Source organism: Zygotorulaspora mrakii, chromosome 4, assembly GCF_013402915.1.
Source record: "Zygotorulaspora mrakii chromosome 4, complete sequence".
Lineage (NCBI taxonomy): Eukaryota > Fungi > Ascomycota > Saccharomycetes > Saccharomycetales > Saccharomycetaceae > Zygotorulaspora > Zygotorulaspora mrakii.
In genome coordinates this window covers 911,490-926,954 of record NC_050722.1, presented here as the reverse complement: position 1 = coordinate 926,954, position 15,465 = coordinate 911,490, and the positions used below count along the sequence as shown (strand labels likewise).

The 15,465-nt window shown below is 39.2% G+C and overlaps 9 protein-coding genes across 9 annotated transcripts; 6 read left to right on the top strand and 3 right to left on the bottom strand.

The window, feature by feature from the left end:
- Window positions 1-272: 272 nt before the first annotated feature.
- On the top strand, window positions 273-1,067 carry VPS71 (Vps71p; the record flags this gene model as incomplete). Its single annotated transcript, XM_037288601.1, has 1 exon — window positions 273-1,067. The coding sequence occupies one exon, from the start codon at window positions 273-275 to the stop codon at window positions 1,065-1,067; it is 795 nt and encodes a 264-aa protein (XP_037144496.1).
- Window positions 1,068-1,274: 207 nt separating this feature from the next.
- On the top strand, window positions 1,275-2,015 carry STE14 (protein-S-isoprenylcysteine carboxyl O-methyltransferase; the record flags this gene model as incomplete). The annotated part of the gene is made up of 1 exon (XM_037288600.1): window positions 1,275-2,015. One exon carries the CDS (start codon window positions 1,275-1,277, stop codon window positions 2,013-2,015), a length of 741 nt encoding a protein of 246 aa, XP_037144495.1.
- Window positions 2,016-2,091: 76 nt separating this feature from the next.
- Window positions 2,092-4,542, bottom strand: HG535_0D04760 (uncharacterized protein; the record flags this gene model as incomplete). Its single annotated transcript, XM_037288599.1, has 1 exon — window positions 2,092-4,542. The coding sequence occupies one exon, from the start codon at window positions 4,540-4,542 to the stop codon at window positions 2,092-2,094; it is 2,451 nt and encodes an 816-aa protein (XP_037144494.1).
- A 588-nt stretch (window positions 4,543-5,130) lies between these two features.
- Window positions 5,131-5,871, top strand: ADE8 (phosphoribosylglycinamide formyltransferase; the record flags this gene model as incomplete). The annotated part of the gene is made up of 1 exon (XM_037288598.1): window positions 5,131-5,871. One exon carries the CDS (start codon window positions 5,131-5,133, stop codon window positions 5,869-5,871), a length of 741 nt encoding a protein of 246 aa, XP_037144493.1.
- Window positions 5,872-5,943: 72 nt separating this feature from the next.
- Window positions 5,944-6,729, bottom strand: PUP1 (proteasome core particle subunit beta 2; the record flags this gene model as incomplete). The annotated part of the gene is made up of 1 exon (XM_037288597.1): window positions 5,944-6,729. The coding sequence occupies one exon, from the start codon at window positions 6,727-6,729 to the stop codon at window positions 5,944-5,946; it is 786 nt and encodes a 261-aa protein (XP_037144492.1).
- Window positions 6,730-7,020: 291 nt separating this feature from the next.
- Window positions 7,021-10,824, top strand: TRS120 (TRAPPII-specific subunit TRS120; the record flags this gene model as incomplete). The annotated part of the gene is made up of 1 exon (XM_037288596.1): window positions 7,021-10,824. One exon carries the CDS (start codon window positions 7,021-7,023, stop codon window positions 10,822-10,824), a length of 3,804 nt encoding a protein of 1,267 aa, XP_037144491.1.
- Window positions 10,825-11,010: 186 nt separating this feature from the next.
- PET123 (mitochondrial 37S ribosomal protein mS26 PET123) lies at window positions 11,011-11,931 on the top strand (the record flags this gene model as incomplete). The annotated part of the gene is made up of 1 exon (XM_037288595.1): window positions 11,011-11,931. One exon carries the CDS (start codon window positions 11,011-11,013, stop codon window positions 11,929-11,931), a length of 921 nt encoding a protein of 306 aa, XP_037144490.1.
- Window positions 11,932-12,019: 88 nt separating this feature from the next.
- Window positions 12,020-12,301, bottom strand: SME1 (mRNA splicing protein SME1; the record flags this gene model as incomplete). The annotated part of the gene is made up of 1 exon (XM_037288594.1): window positions 12,020-12,301. The coding sequence occupies one exon, from the start codon at window positions 12,299-12,301 to the stop codon at window positions 12,020-12,022; it is 282 nt and encodes a 93-aa protein (XP_037144489.1).
- Window positions 12,302-12,500: 199 nt separating this feature from the next.
- MTR10 (mRNA transport regulator MTR10) lies at window positions 12,501-15,416 on the top strand (the record flags this gene model as incomplete). The annotated part of the gene is made up of 1 exon (XM_037288593.1): window positions 12,501-15,416. One exon carries the CDS (start codon window positions 12,501-12,503, stop codon window positions 15,414-15,416), a length of 2,916 nt encoding a protein of 971 aa, XP_037144488.1.
- Between the last annotated feature and the right edge of the window lie 49 nt (window positions 15,417-15,465).

Below are 15,465 nucleotides of genomic sequence, written 5' to 3'. Positions count from 1 at the left end.
AGAAAAATCGTTTTAGGTTGCCCAAAACTGTTATACCAAACTCATAAAACACTTGGCGAATTGCTTTCTGTCTACAGTGCAAGATTACTTCATTTGATCATTTTAGGGTCTCCGGATTGAAGCAACGCGGTTTGTATGATTTAGTTCAGATATGCTGTACCTTAGAATGCACAATATACTTTGATTATCAAAATTGTTGTCTAGTAAAGGCGGAAGGTCATTTTGGCTCAGATCGCGCTCAAGTTCTACAAAATGAAAATGGACTTCATAATATGTCAGAAAGAACCAAACAGAGTAGTACGACAGGAGAAATGCTTGTTGAAGAGATTGATAAGCGGACTTACGATCCAAATGTCTATTTCACATCGCATGACCCTGCTTCACTTTCGCGATCAAGAAGTAGAGTATCCAAACCAAATGCATCGTCTCGTTCGACAAAACGCATAAACTACTCGTTGGCCGATTTGGAGAACAAATTATTCAACCAGCAAAGAGAACCAAACAACGAGTCGTCAAATCCTGGACACAATGATACCAATCTGAATATGCTAGATAAATTTACCCAAAAGGAGGTTCTACAATCAAAAAAGCGATGTTTAGAGTTAGATATGGAAAATCAAAAAGATATCGTGGAGGTGCCATCTCTGCTGAGTACCATTACCGGTGTCGATAGAAATAAGATAGAAGTATCCAGTGGCTCTAATGGAACTGGTGTTATAAGACACAAGAATAAAATTGAAGTGCCTAAAAATATACATCTTTCTTACCGATCAACAAAACCACCAGTACCGAAGAGAAAAAATACAAATAGAATCGTTGCACTGAAAAAAACATTGTCATCACGAAGAACACTGCAAAGTTATCTTGAAACTCTAGATCAGGTCAATAGATCAATCATATACCATAATGTCTCAAATAAAAAATTTCTAAAAGTACTGCCGGTGATTACAATTTGCTCTGTATGCGGAGGCTATGACAGTATTTCTAGTTGCGTTCACTGTGGCAGCAAAATTTGTTCTTTGAGATGCTTTAACTTACATAATGAAACGAGGTGTATACATCGTTAGCCACAAAGCATTTTTTACTTTGTTTTGATGGGGCTCTTTTCGCTCATTGTCTTACACCTATCAGGAAAATTTCGAATTCTGCAAGGTGAACAATGAAATAGATATAGGTTCAAAAACTTCAATAAATAAGAAAGATGTATTTTAAAGTCTCTCAGGATGGGAAGAAAAGTATCAAAGACTTTATGAGAGATCGGTTTGACTTTAAAAATGTCAAGGGTTACCAATTCAATGGATAAAAGTTCTGCAGATGTGAATCGTTATGCCGATATTAGTAATAACCCATTACACACCGTTACATTTACGTCGTTTGCACTGGGAACAGTACTAGGTTTGTTTTTGGGTTTGATAAAAGTCGTCAAAATGAAAAACTTGAATGCCTATATTGTGTTTCTCTGCTTCTTTCATTTCATGGAGTATTTTATTACTGCCAAGTACAACCCTTTGAAAGTCAATCAAGATTCTTTTTTACTTAATAATGGATCGGTTTACATATTGTGTCATCTTATTGCAACACTGGAATACGTCATTGAGTACATTTTCTATCCAAATATAAAGGTCACTGGACATTCCAAGTTTCGTTTTTCAATTATCGTTGCCGGATATCTATGCATAAGCGCTGGTCAAGCGATAAGATCTTTAGCCATGTCAACTGCTGGTAAATCATTTTCTCATGTATTACAAACCAAAAAAAAAAAAGATCACACGTTGATTCAATCAGGAGTCTATCAATGGTTTAGACATCCAAGTTATTTTGGATTCTTTTGGTGGGCGTTGGGTACACAAATGATTTTGCTCAACCCAGTTTCTTTTACACTTTTTGCAGTTGTATTATGGAAGTTCTTTCATGATAGAATCAAGACAGAGGAGATATATTTGATTAAATTTTTTGGCGATGACTATATAAAATTCAAGACATGTGTTCCCGTAAGAATCCCATTCATTGAGTGAAGATGAGAAGTTATTCGTGTATATAGGTTCACTCGTTTCACCTTACTACGTTGCATAGTACATATTCAATATTTAATCAATCTGATGTCAAATCTATGACAGAACTATCACGAGGTTCTGAACTGCTTTCAATAGGCTGAGATGTGGTGTTATTATTGTCAGCGCCTTGATTATTATGTATTGATGCCGGTGACTCTGGTGATAGTATAGATCTACTACTCGCATTTGAGATATTTCTTTTCTGCGGAAGCATGTTTAAATACGGCTTCTTGGGAATAAATGGGGACACTACTGGCTTTTTGGTCCTCGCATGAAGATTACTGCCATGTGTGGCTAAATTACTTCTTCCATTGATGTTTTTCCTTGCTCCATGAGCTGCGATCTCGATCGCTTGCGTCACAGGCAATGGAGGCAGTTGGGGGATGATACCGTTTCCTTCACCATTATTCGCTGTGCCTTCAGCATCTTGAAGAGCACAATTCATCACAGGAAGAGAGGGTGCAACAACTGAGTTCCCTGTCAGTCCTAAAAGTGAATTGGAAACGACTTGGGAGGTGCGTCTAGAATGTTCCCGTTTATTGAGATCAGGTGTGCCAACGGTTGTCATCGTCGATGAAGTACCATTGCTTCTAATTGTGGGAGAGCCATGGCTATCATTTACACCATTATATGGGTGTCCAACACTGGAAGCCGGTTGATACGCCGGTGTAAATAACCCTCGAATTATGGTAGACGGTGCTGGTGACGATGTGCTGGCGTCAGGTAATGATGTGTCATTATCTGATATGCTATTGTTAAGTGGGGTCTTATCCAAAGAGTTCGGTATCTCTCTGTTGAAATAACTTGTGTTACTTTCTGTTCTGTCACTCTCTGTTCTCATAGCCGTGGGAGTTTCTGCCGTGTGTGCCCTTGGGTCCAGCGTAGCTTCAGAAGGTGTTGAGGAACTGTCCATATACAATCCGGGATGATCAGCATCGCTACTCAATCGTACTGCAGCACTTCTATTATTTTCTTGTGTCTTATCAGAATTCGGTGTGTCATTCTGCTCAATGTCATCTTCATCTTCCAAGTCGCTATCCAAAGAGATAACGACAGGCTGGTTCGAAGCAGAAGCTCCAATTTCTTTAGCATTTTGTTTAGAAAGAGGCACATTGTCGTAATCGTCATAATCATTCTCTGTTTTGACCATTGTATTAGATTGCTGTCGATCATTTGGTTTTGCTGTCGTTTCTTCGACCACTGGAGTCCAGGATCCGTCAGAAGATAGCTCAACTTGTTCGACATCTTCTTCAGAATTCTTCAAAATCTCATCAACGTACTCACATACAGCCAAGTCCTTCAAGTTAATCTCAATTTGACAAACAGGACATTGCCAAGTGGGAATTTGCATTTGCGAATATATGTACCATAGTGCATCGAAACACTGAAGATGTTTGCACATTATTGACTTGGCCGGATACTTCATTCTGGTGAACGAGACTGGACATTGCAGACTCATGACTGTTGAGGTGGTTACCAAGTCGTCATCTTCTTCTTCACGCAATGTTTGCTTTATATATTGCAACGTTGCATGTTTTATAATTTTTGGATGCTTTAAAACTTCTTGTAACAACTCTTCTGGGAGCACTTCCTCCACAATGTAGCAGTAGGTGAAAAACTCGTTTTTCGTGAATGCATAAACAATTTCTAAAACGTTTTGAGCAGGCGGTGGTCGTAGATATGGAGTTAAATCTGCGGGCTTAGCCGTCCCCACTTTATTTTTTAATCCTCTAACATTGTCTTTCACCTGCGTATCATTGAATCTTATTTCGTTCGGATGTGGAAATTGAATAGGCACATTGCCAGCTTCCGCTGATGGGCTTGCCGCTGCACAAAACAGGTATACTTTGAATTTTTTATTTCCCTGTAATAAGTTCCATTCAGCCTTTGTGAATTTGAATTTGCAAGAGCAAACTCCTCGAACATTTGTAACATTAATTTTTTGAGCTGTTTCGGGAATCAGTTTTCTCATCTTGTAAAATGGCGACTCTTTAAAATGAATGTAGGTTTTCCTAGGCTCCACAGACATACTGGGTCTTGTAGGGCCCACATAAACATCACTAGGTCTCACGGTATTTGTGGCATTGTAGTCCACTTGATTTCCAACAGTCAACGTACCATCCTCCTGCAGACTACTCACGGGAAGCTGTCCAGTGGCCACGGGGTGATTGAAAGCCCCACTTCTTATCGTCTGCCACACCATTTCGTATTTCGGCAGCACCTGACCAGCCTTGGATTTCTCTATTAATATCTTTATTGTCTTGGGTCGCCAAGGGTCTATACGTCCTATGGAGCATGAATTTTTTAAGTACGCTCGTATTCGGTCTTGTAAGATGGATTTACGACCAGTTATCGGGAGTTCAATTGATCTGCAAACAGCTTTGAGCTCCGGTACTTTCAAAAGCTCCATCTGTGCTATTGCTTCCTGTATCTCATGGTGTAACCCACCACCGGACCCCACAGACATACTTAGGCCAGCAGTAGACATATACTGCCTTTTGTGAAACCTGCTAATAGCTTCCCCCCCCTAAAAATCCCGATACTTGTAAAACCGGGCAGTGGATACCCAAATATACCTACTAGAAAGAGTAATCTGATAAACTAATGTCCTTAATACTTGACCTTGGCACATCGATTTCAATTTGATGTTAATGAAACTTAGACGGCTTGTAATGCTAAGTAGTTAATGTTACCCGGCCAATTATAAAATACGTAATAATCAACCATAGGATCTAGTATCTCACATAGTGATTCTTAACTGCTCTATCTTTGTCTGCAGAGCTCGACCGTGATAATTGTGAGTACCAGCTGCAAACATTTTGGTTTTGATCTTCATAATGAGATGCTTATTATTTTTTGTCAAGAAAAGTAAGCCACACGCAAAGTAGAACCATTTCACTATATGTATGACGAATTTACGGTATCTTGTATGAATACGAACTTATCATGTAAGAGGGCACCATTGGCATAATATTTATCTTCATGATTTTAAAAACTGTCTTTATGTCCTGCTGGATATCAACGTACTGTGACTGCATCAAATGAAAAATAAATTGAGTCAAGTGACAAAAAGTGAATGTTTTCAAATTACATGTTGAAGAGCACAACGCTTCAATATACAAGGTTATTACTCTTCGTATTTCGCTTTTCGCTCGTTAGCATAATGGGGGGCAAGGCTCTAAGGATAAGTGTATTAATATCTGGATCTGGCTCCAATTTACAAGCGCTAATTGACGCAGAGGCTAAGAAAGAATTGGGCAATGCCAAGATTGTGTCGGTCATTTCGTCAAGCAAAAAGGCTTTTGGATTGACAAGGGCGACTAAAGCTAATATTCCAACAAGGGTGCACTCTTTGTTCCCATATACAAGAGATATTTCAAAAGATGATAGAGAAAAAAGAGCAGACGCTAGGGTGGAGTTTGAAAAAGATCTTGCAGAAGTGGTCTTAGGTGATGAACCTGATCTAGTTGTATGTGCAGGGTGGTTACTAATTCTTGGAGCAGAATTTTTGAGACGCACAAAGCGGGTTCCTATAATCAACCTACATCCAGCCTTGCCAGGCGCGTTCGATGGTACGACGCATGCAATCGAAATGGCATGGCAGAAAGCGCAGGATACAAAGAAACCTTTGGTAGCGGGCTGTATGGTACATTATGTCATCGAGGAAGTAGACAGAGGAGAGCCCATTGTCATTAAGGAATTGGAAATCGTCCCAGGCAAGGAGACGTTAGAAGAATACGAAGAAAGAGTCCATGATACGGAACATTCAGCTATAGTTGAAGCCACGAGGAAAGTAATACTTCAAAAGAGTAATTAGTTCTTGCATTATATGTGCAAATTTTAAGTATGTATTTGTACAAAAAACTACAGTACATTATATAGCCCCATTCTATCCAACGATATCGACCGTTTCTTCTTCAACTTCGCATACTTTCACGATACTCTCTTTGAGTACCGCAGTTGTACCTCTAGCAAATCTGTAACTTTGTTGTTTTGCTTCTCTCACATTCGGTGTCAAATAGTTTCTCAGGTATTCTGCGTCTTTGCCAATTTCCATCACACATACATCCACATTTGAACCTGATCCCAAATCGTTCCATATACCAGCTTGGATGGCATCAGATGCTAATTTTATAGCTTCATCTTTTGAAAGGTCTTGCCTCCAGTTGGACTCTAGGACTGCCATGGCCGCTAAAGAGCCTGAACCCAAACTCTGATAGAATCCCACATCTGTTGAACCATGTGCATGAATAGAGAAAAGGTGTGCCCCCGTTGGATCGATACCAGCAACAATAAGGTAGGCCCCAATGTGTCCTTGGTATTTGAAAAGATGCTGTTTCAACATCTGCAATGCTGAAACTACCCTTGGTTCCCTTCCAGCGTATAATGAATGCAATTCCAGATTAGATCCAATCAGTTGTGTAACAGCCTCGGTATCTGCAGCCGTACCCGCACCAGCACACCAAATACGTGGTGCAATACGATGGAGCTTGGCACAATTCTTGTCGGCGACAATAGGACCTTGTGTTGATCTTGTATCTGCAGCAATGACTACACCATTATTATACTTTACGCCAACAATTGTGGTACCCGTAGAAGTCGCCTTCGGCTGTTTGTTTGACGTAGACGACAAGAAGTTGTTTCTCTGATAGTTTTCAAAGGACAGACCAGCCATATCGATCTAATAGATGGTTCAATGGTTCTTCTGTTCAAATAAACCATACTCAAAGGGTGGCAAAGCTTCCACTTTTCAATCCAAAATGCTTATTGAAGCGAGCTTTAAGTCGCCCGTGCGACGCGAGCGGCTTGATCACATAAACTTCCTAGAGCTCGTAAGCTAAGATTGTACAGCTTGACAAGTCCTATCTCAAAGAACAGAAGGCTTTGAAGATCAATTTTTAAAGATTGGAAACTACAAGCAGCTGCAGAAGGTGTATGTCTGTTTCGTTTTGTGCCGGTACAGGATATGGTTATGGAGCCAGCAGATAATCACTCGTCATTTGTAGAGCCGTCGAGAATACGTGTGCTCGTAGTCCCTGTCGGTAAATGGCGAAGAAAGGAGTTTGTGGATGCCGTAAACCGTTTGAAACAGTACAGTGAAATCAGGCTGCTGGACATCACACCAATTGACAGTTCACTGTTCACTCCACAGGGGTTTCCGCAAGGAAGGCTATTCTTCAAGTTCCTCACAGTCGGAATCAATGATTCTATGGATCTGTTTTTGTATGATTTTGAGCCTTTCAGGAAAACTTTTGTAGTCATTGGACTAGTGAATGATGACAGCGATGCACAACATAATATCAAGATCCTGAAAGAAAAATACGCTACTGTTATTTCACATAATATGATATACACAACGAAGACTAAAGGTTCAGGATGCTCTAACGTGTTTTATAGTCCTGGTATGATCGAAGGTCTGGAAACAATCGCGTGCGATATCGGCAAAAATTTCCTTTTAGCTTTGAATCATTATTACTCTTCATACAAGCATATGACTCTGCGATCACCAGGCGCTATTGGTGGCAATTCTGTGCTGAAAACGAGTTTGACCGTCAGAGCTTCGGCAAGTACAATATCCTTTTCTGCTGGAAATGTGGCATCTAAGAGGTTATCGTCCATGGAAGTCACAACTAATAATATCAAAAGGTCAGCATCGCTAAAAATTTCGAAGACATTGACTCCGTCGGAAAATAGAAATCAACAACGATCTCAAGGAAGGCAGCTCAAGATTCTAGGTAACTTCCAGCTATTGTCAGGTAGATATAAAGATGCTTTACAGAGTTTTACAGAAGCTGTAGCTTCGTTGCATAAAATCAAAGACTATCTTTGGCTTGGATCCGCGCTCGACGGTGTGGCAATTTGTTTTCTAATGCTTTCTTATTTGAACATGCCCTTCCAAATACCGCAAATTGTAAATGTCCTGTGTCCGACTCAGACGATAAATGGTACGACAGATATGAGCTCTCCTAGAAACAGTGTTAATTTTACTCCCCTCGGATCTCCAAGAGCTTCCTCTAGTTCAGCTGTGTCAATGGCTGTGGTGGACGCTCAAAATGTCAACTTGCCTCTGTTAGTGAAAGCAATATCTGAGAAAGTTTTGTACTATTATGAAATGACTTTATCAGATATCACTGATTATGCTCCTCAGGTTGTTTATTCAGAGCTACTATTGAAGACACTAACTTTCATGGTTTCATTCTCCAATAATACCGAATTATCACCGGATGTACTGAAATCAATCACAGAAGGAAAGTTGCCCTTGCATGACAAAGAAAGGCACGCTTCAATTGAACCATTTTTTTCGAAGCCAGAGATATACTATTTTGCGAACAAGATTTTCGAGTTGCAGCTGAAGGAAATGAGTATTGAGTCCCAAACAAGAATATATATTGTGTTGGCAGAGATATATGGCTCACTTGGATTTATGCGAAAGAAATCTTTTGTCCTCAGACTGTTAATGGTTGCCTTGATGTCAAACTCTTCTCAAATGTGCTGGAATCTAGACTATAAAAGTCTTTTTAGTGAGATATTAATACTGTATGGTGTCGATCCTTATTGCTCTTCAAATGTATTGCCTTTCTCAAACTCAACGAAACCGACTTGGTTGATTTTGCAAAAAAGATGTCTTCAGCTGTGCCTGACTGTAGCAAATAAAGTCGGCGATAATGAGTCCGCAGCACGGTTTGCTGTTCTGTTGATCAAGAAATACACACATCTTTTGAATCGCTCAGAACAGCAAAGCCTCTTTGAAGATTTCTTAAAGCCTTTGGTAGAAGGCGGTCATATAAAAGAGTATATGGATCCATTCATGCTCAGAGAAATCAAACTAATTAGATTAGAAAATGGGACTTATTCTGCCGAAAATGATGGGATTCCAGTCGAATCAAAGCTGACGCAGTCTGACAAATCAAATGCTCCAGCTTCGCAAATTGATACACACGAAGTCTTCAATCCTTTCAAGGAAGTTAAGCCTACTAAAGACTCTGATCAGGCGACCCCGAATGAGATGAGAAATATTTTCTTGGAGAAAGATAAAGGAGTCATTACATGTGTGGTACAGAATCCTTTCAAGTTTGAAATAAGTATCGATGAGGTACAATTCAACTCCAGTACACTCAAATTTTGCGCCCTAGGGAAGAATAATATCAGTGCGAAGACGCCGTTTATAGTATCACCTGAATCCATAAGAATGATCAACCTGCCTATGGAAATTAGATCTTCTACAAACCACAAGTGGCACACATTGAGCTCATTGAAATTTTCTGTCATAGGTTTGCCTTTGCAAGAATTTAAGATAGTTCCCTCTGAAAATAAATCGCAAAACTTGCAACAGGATCATAAACGGTACAATACGGAAAAGATTGAGATGAAAATTTTACCTGATCAACCTGAATTACAATTCATTCAAACAAAAAATATGCCTGATAACTCTTTCATGATAATGCATGGAACTAAGAAGAGGTTATTCATAACTTTCAGAAACAAATCATTATCTTGCAGCATTGATTATTTGCATTTTTCACATACAACCAATGTAGAAAAATCAATGAAGCCAAATTACTGGAAAAAATTACCCTTAGATGACATTTACGCCATGGATAAACAGCTGGAGTGGCTAAAAAACTCATCTGTAAAAATAATCAATGCGCCGTCCAAAATTATTCCTAATGAGACTGTCACTGTTGAGCTTGAAGTCGATGCTGTTTCGGTTCCTTTTCAATATAACGGATTTGATCTTTGGATAGATTATGGGATGATTTCCGGTGACAAGCAATGTATATACCTTAAAAAACTTCTTTTACCTTTCAAAGTGACGTTGAAAAGAAGTATTGAAATCCCAAATGTTGAGCTAGTACCCTTAAATGAGCTACCCGCACCAAGTGTGAAGTCCGTTGATTGGATAAATTACATTATGGAGCAGAGACGAATGGATAAGGCGTTTAAAGTTCAAGATTTCATTTTATTACTCGTTGATGTTCGAAATTCATGGCTTCAAGGCATAATTGCAGAAATGGAGTACGGCGATTTCAAAGGCAAATCGCACCTGATAGAAGGTTCTCATACCACCCGGGTCATAATACCTATTAAAAAATTGCATCCAAATGAAACTCAATTCAAGAATAAGCCCATTCCCAGATTATTCCAAGGAAGACAATATTTGAGCAGCGGTCTCAACGTAGAACAAGAAAATGAGATGAGGGAAAAGTTCTGGTCTAGGGAGCATGTACTGTCCCACCTCATCTGTAACTGGAAATTATCTGCCGATACCTGTATCAACGGAACAGTGGATTTTTCTCAGTTTTTAGATAAGTTTGATTCCAGAATGGTCGCGGTCCTATATCACCCTACATCTTTCTGTCGTATATCAGTAGTTATCGACAAGAATAAAGTGGCTGTAGGGGAACAGATCGAGGCCAAGATTAGTGTCACTCCAACAACCGCAGCAACTCTAGATCCACATTCTAGGACAAAAACAAAGGCAAAAAAGAACAATGTTATGAAGAAAGCAAATTCAAACGACTTGACAATGAACATCATCATATTCGATAGATCTGCGTCTAAAGTCTTGTCAAAGTCGAACAGAAGAATACTTTACAATGGAACTCTAACGCAACACATTTCGGCTTCAGAGCATACTCAAGCCAACATTGAGCTTCTTCCCATCGAAAAAGGTAATTATGAGATAACCGCATGTATTTCGGAACCGAGAGATGATGAACTCACAATTGTCCAGTCGCAATTCGAGCCAGTTCCATTCATTGTTACTTGATATTCTCTAATTTCACGTGACTATCATTGATTATCTTTACACTGGAAAAATTTTTGATATCGGATAACTCAAAGCATTATAGAAAAATGAGAAACTATCGACCGTCCGTGCCTCATATATAGCTGTTTTGCAGGATATATTCTATTAAGCATCTTTTATACCACTAAAATTTAAAATTAGAACCCAATGGGAAAAGGTGCAGCAAAGCACGGTTTCAAAAGTGGTGTACTACCGATTACCAGGTCAATTTTGAAGAAGCCAACTGTCCTTCAAGAGAGTATAGTTGCTAAAGCTAAAGCACCCAAACCAAAGGGTATTGATGGTGTAGGTTATGCCGAGGGTGTAAAGCATCCGAAGGGGTCTCATCGGGAGCCCTCCCCCGTGAAATTCATTGACGTGGAGGACTTAATTGCGAAGACGTCAGCACCACCTTCCAGCATAAGATCCGTGGTCTCCCCTCAACAGGAAAAGAAGTTAAGAATGGCCGAACTTCGTAGGAAGTTTTTGTCCGAAGCCTTCAGGAATGAGGAGAGCAGATTGCTCAAACTGGAGCAAACAATGAAACAAAGAGCACAAGCATTACAGGAAGAGAAAAGTAACGAGTTAGCATTACTCAATGAGAGTAGATCGTCTGATCTAACAATACCAACTCTGGAAAGTATCATAAAAGAACCTCTGATGAGGCAAAGAACGCCAGAGGAGAAAGAAGTCCTTGCCATGAAGAGAAAATATAATAGGGAAATGATTCAGTTTAAGTCGAATGAAAGAAAACTGGAAAAACTTCTGGAACTGTATCATGTTTCCAGTGAATTCATCGTCACCGAAGAACAACTTCTGGAAAAGATTGATGAGGCCTTCAACAATGAGGGTTCCGATGTCCTAAGAACGAAACTAAGTTTGGGCACATCTAGAATAAGAGCTAGAAATGAGAATAAGTTAGGCGACGCTCTTTTCGGCACCATTGGAGATGGTGAGCATGTCGGTCTTCCTACTGTGAAAGAATATCTAAATGGCGAGATGAAAAAATTCGCAGAGGAAGTAGAGTCGAGAAGCATTGAAGCTCTTAATCAGCGGAAGGAAAATAATGATAACATCCTGCAGATCTAAGACAGAAAAATCCAAAAAAAAAACTTTACGTAAAATCTATGTCATGTCATGTAAATATACATATCTTAAAGCCGCTAACTTTTTATTATCATTCATCTACAGTTGTTATCAGCGTTATATTATCCCCCTTTAGAAGAATTCTACCCAAGCTTCTAGCGTTTTCAATATTTTCTGTACCTGTTTTGTAATCTACGGGTATTTCTAGTGCTTCATCAATCACAACGTTCATGAACTCGTCGAATCCGCTTATTTTACCTCTTATCCTTATACCAATCTGTTCAAACAGCCAAAATGTCACAATAGTCTGTTGCTGAAGATGATTGAAAATACAGTTTATAGGTGGAATCACAGATCTAGATTTGGATGACATATCAAAATTAGCCCAGTTATATTCAACGGTGCTCAACGGTGCTCAATCAGTTTTGTTCTTGGCTGATTCCGTCCATTTGTACTTCCAGATGGTTTTTCATTTTAAAAAAATTCGCGTAGGCATCCTGCAACTGTAAATTTGAAGGTTAATGATCTTCACAGTAAAATGTAGAGCTACAATAAAGTACAACTAGGTCTTTATGACTGGACTAATGATGTCATACAATCTGTCCAATCTTAAGAGTTCGCTCCTATGTATCTCTTCCACTGCGACCCAGGAGAAAAAAAATGAAGCTCTGCACTATTTAGAGCAGTTTCAAAAGTCTCCGCAAGCATGGCCCATATGTTATGAGGTTTTAATGACAATAGATCCCACTGAATTGGAACTTCAAATATTTTCTGCACAAACCTTGAGGAACAAAGTCACTTATGATTTATCACAGCTAGATGGAGGTTTGGCACAGTTGAAGGACTCTCTTCTAAAATTCCTACTCATTCATAATCAAAACGTCGTGCTTACTCAACTAAATGTTGCCCTAGCACGGCTAGCCATTCAATATCTAGAATGGAAAAATCCCATAATGGAAATAATTAGCACACTAAATCCATATCCTTCAAAGTTGCTTAGATTTTTGAGAATTTTACCAGAAGAAACATTAGATATTGGATCGACGCCACTGACCGAGGATGAATTTAATTCAAGAACTCATGAGCTTATCAATACCATTGCTGAAGATGTCTTGAAATTCCTAATATCTTGCATTGATATTTTGCAATCTCAGGAACATACAAACACTGATATTACCTTGGAAAATATAATGCGCTGTTTAGGTTCATGGTCATTCGAGTTTCCAGTTGATCAGTTACTTACTGTGAAACCGCTGATAGCTCTGATATTTGAATCATTACTCCGCGGTGTTGACAGTGAGCCTGGAGTTTTCGATGCAGCTATTGATTGTCTTTCCGTCATTCTTAGAGAAAGTCGAGACGCCCCCAACGAACAATTGGTTCTGTCACTTCTTCAAGATCTAATATCTTTACAAACTAAGCTCCTGCCCTCATTGCTCAGTTTTCAGAGTGAAGATGAGGATGAACAAGATGAAGAACTCATGGAAGGACTTACAAGATTATTTGTGGAGGCAGGCGAGGCATGGTGTGTCTTCATATCTAAATCTCCTGAGGTTTATCAGCCAATCGTTTCCATATTATTGATGCTCACCTGTAAGAACACGGATTTGGATCTTGTGGCATATTCATTTCCCTTTTGGTTCAACTTGAAGCAAAATTTGGTCTTACCCAGGTATAAGAATTCAAGAGAGCTATATATACCAACTTTCATTAACTTAATCAATGGGATCATCAAACATTTGCAGTATCCATCAGATGGTTTCTCTACGAAGGAAGCTGAAGACAAGTTTAAGGATTTCAGGTACCATATGGGTGATGTTCTGAAAGATTGTGCTGCTGTCGTAGGAACTTCAAATGCGCTCAGCCAGCCTTTGACCAAAATTAAGGAAGGTTTAAATATTAATGGATCCTGGCAACAACTTGAAGCTCCATTATTTTCATTGAGAACCATGGCGCAAGAAATATCACATATCGAGAATGCACAATTACCACAGATCCTAAACATCGTATGCAACCTACCCGAACATCCAAAGCTAAGATATGCATCCACCTTGGTTCTTGGAAGATACACAGAATGGACAGCAAAGCATCCCGAACTATTAGAGATGCAATTACAGTATATTTTTGATGGATTCTCGCATGGTAATGGTAATTCAGAAATTATGACAGCATCTGCTCATGCGCTTATGTTTTTCTGCACAGATTGTTCAGAATTGTTGAGCACACATATTGAACAGTTGATTGACTTCTATTTCAAGGTGGAAGCTGTCATGGACATTGAATCTCAATTTGAGTTGTGCCAGGGTCTGAGCGCCGTCATTAACAAGCAGCCTAATGATATAGTTGCATCAGTTTTGCAGAAATTGTTAGACGACAATTTGTCAAGGATCTCTGACTTGATTCCCAAATGGAAAAGCTCCCCTTCGTCATTTAGCCTTCAAATTGCTGATAAAATTGATTTGATATATGCTTTATTTGAAGAGCTAAGGCCTCGTTTTGAAATTCCACAACAAGGTTCAGAACCGTTGGTACCACAAATTGAATATATTTGGAACACCCTGAACAGCCTATTGGTGAACTTCGGAGCAATGACAGAACCGATTATTGTTGAAAGAAGCAGCAAACTTCTTAGAAGATTTTTCGATAATTTCCATTTGTTTTGTGAACCAATTCTAGCACCCGTTGCTGAGTTACTGGCACAAGGTTATGCAGCTACCGGATTAGGGTCATATCTCTGGTGTTCAGGTTCGATCATAGTAGTCTTTGGTGATGATGAATCATTACCTGTTCCGTCTCATCTTAAAGGAGCGGTATGGCAGTTCGCAACCACACAATGTAAAACTTTTATTGAGGCTTTTAACAAAATTGATCTGACACATTTGAATGATTATTACGAACTAATAATGGATTTTTTTACTATGGTTACGGATCTAGTCATGTTTTATCCAAGAGAATTCATATTATCTGGCCAGCAACTTGGCGAAGTCGTGGATGTTGCATTAAAAAGTTTGATCAGGCTTGAAAATTTCGATGCATACATGTTAATTTTACGTTCTTTGGACGATATAATTTCATGGGGCTTTAAAACTCCACCAATTTCAACAGTCTCACTTGTCGAGGTTCCAGATGATTGGAGAGTACAAATTATGCGGGAAGTCATTGTAGCTAGAGGTGCTCAATTAATTTCTTGTTTATTTATTGCACTTGTGACAAATCTGCACATGAATGCACATTCCGAGGCAGTAACTTGCATTGTCAAGTGCTTGAAACTAGCATTTGAGGCCAATAATAATGATCCAAAGATCTGCATTCAATGGATTTGCCAATCTGTTGATCAATTGGATCAAGTAACTACAAAGGAAAAGGATAATCTAAGTGGTAACATTATGAATGGACTTAATCGAGAAGATTCCCGGAAAATGAGAGAAGGTATTAAAGCATTTATTGAATGGTATTTGAGAAAGAATGTAAATCCTCGATGCTATTAGCTTTTATAAGAAGAGATTGTCCCCACTCAAACCTGTAGCATAACAAGAA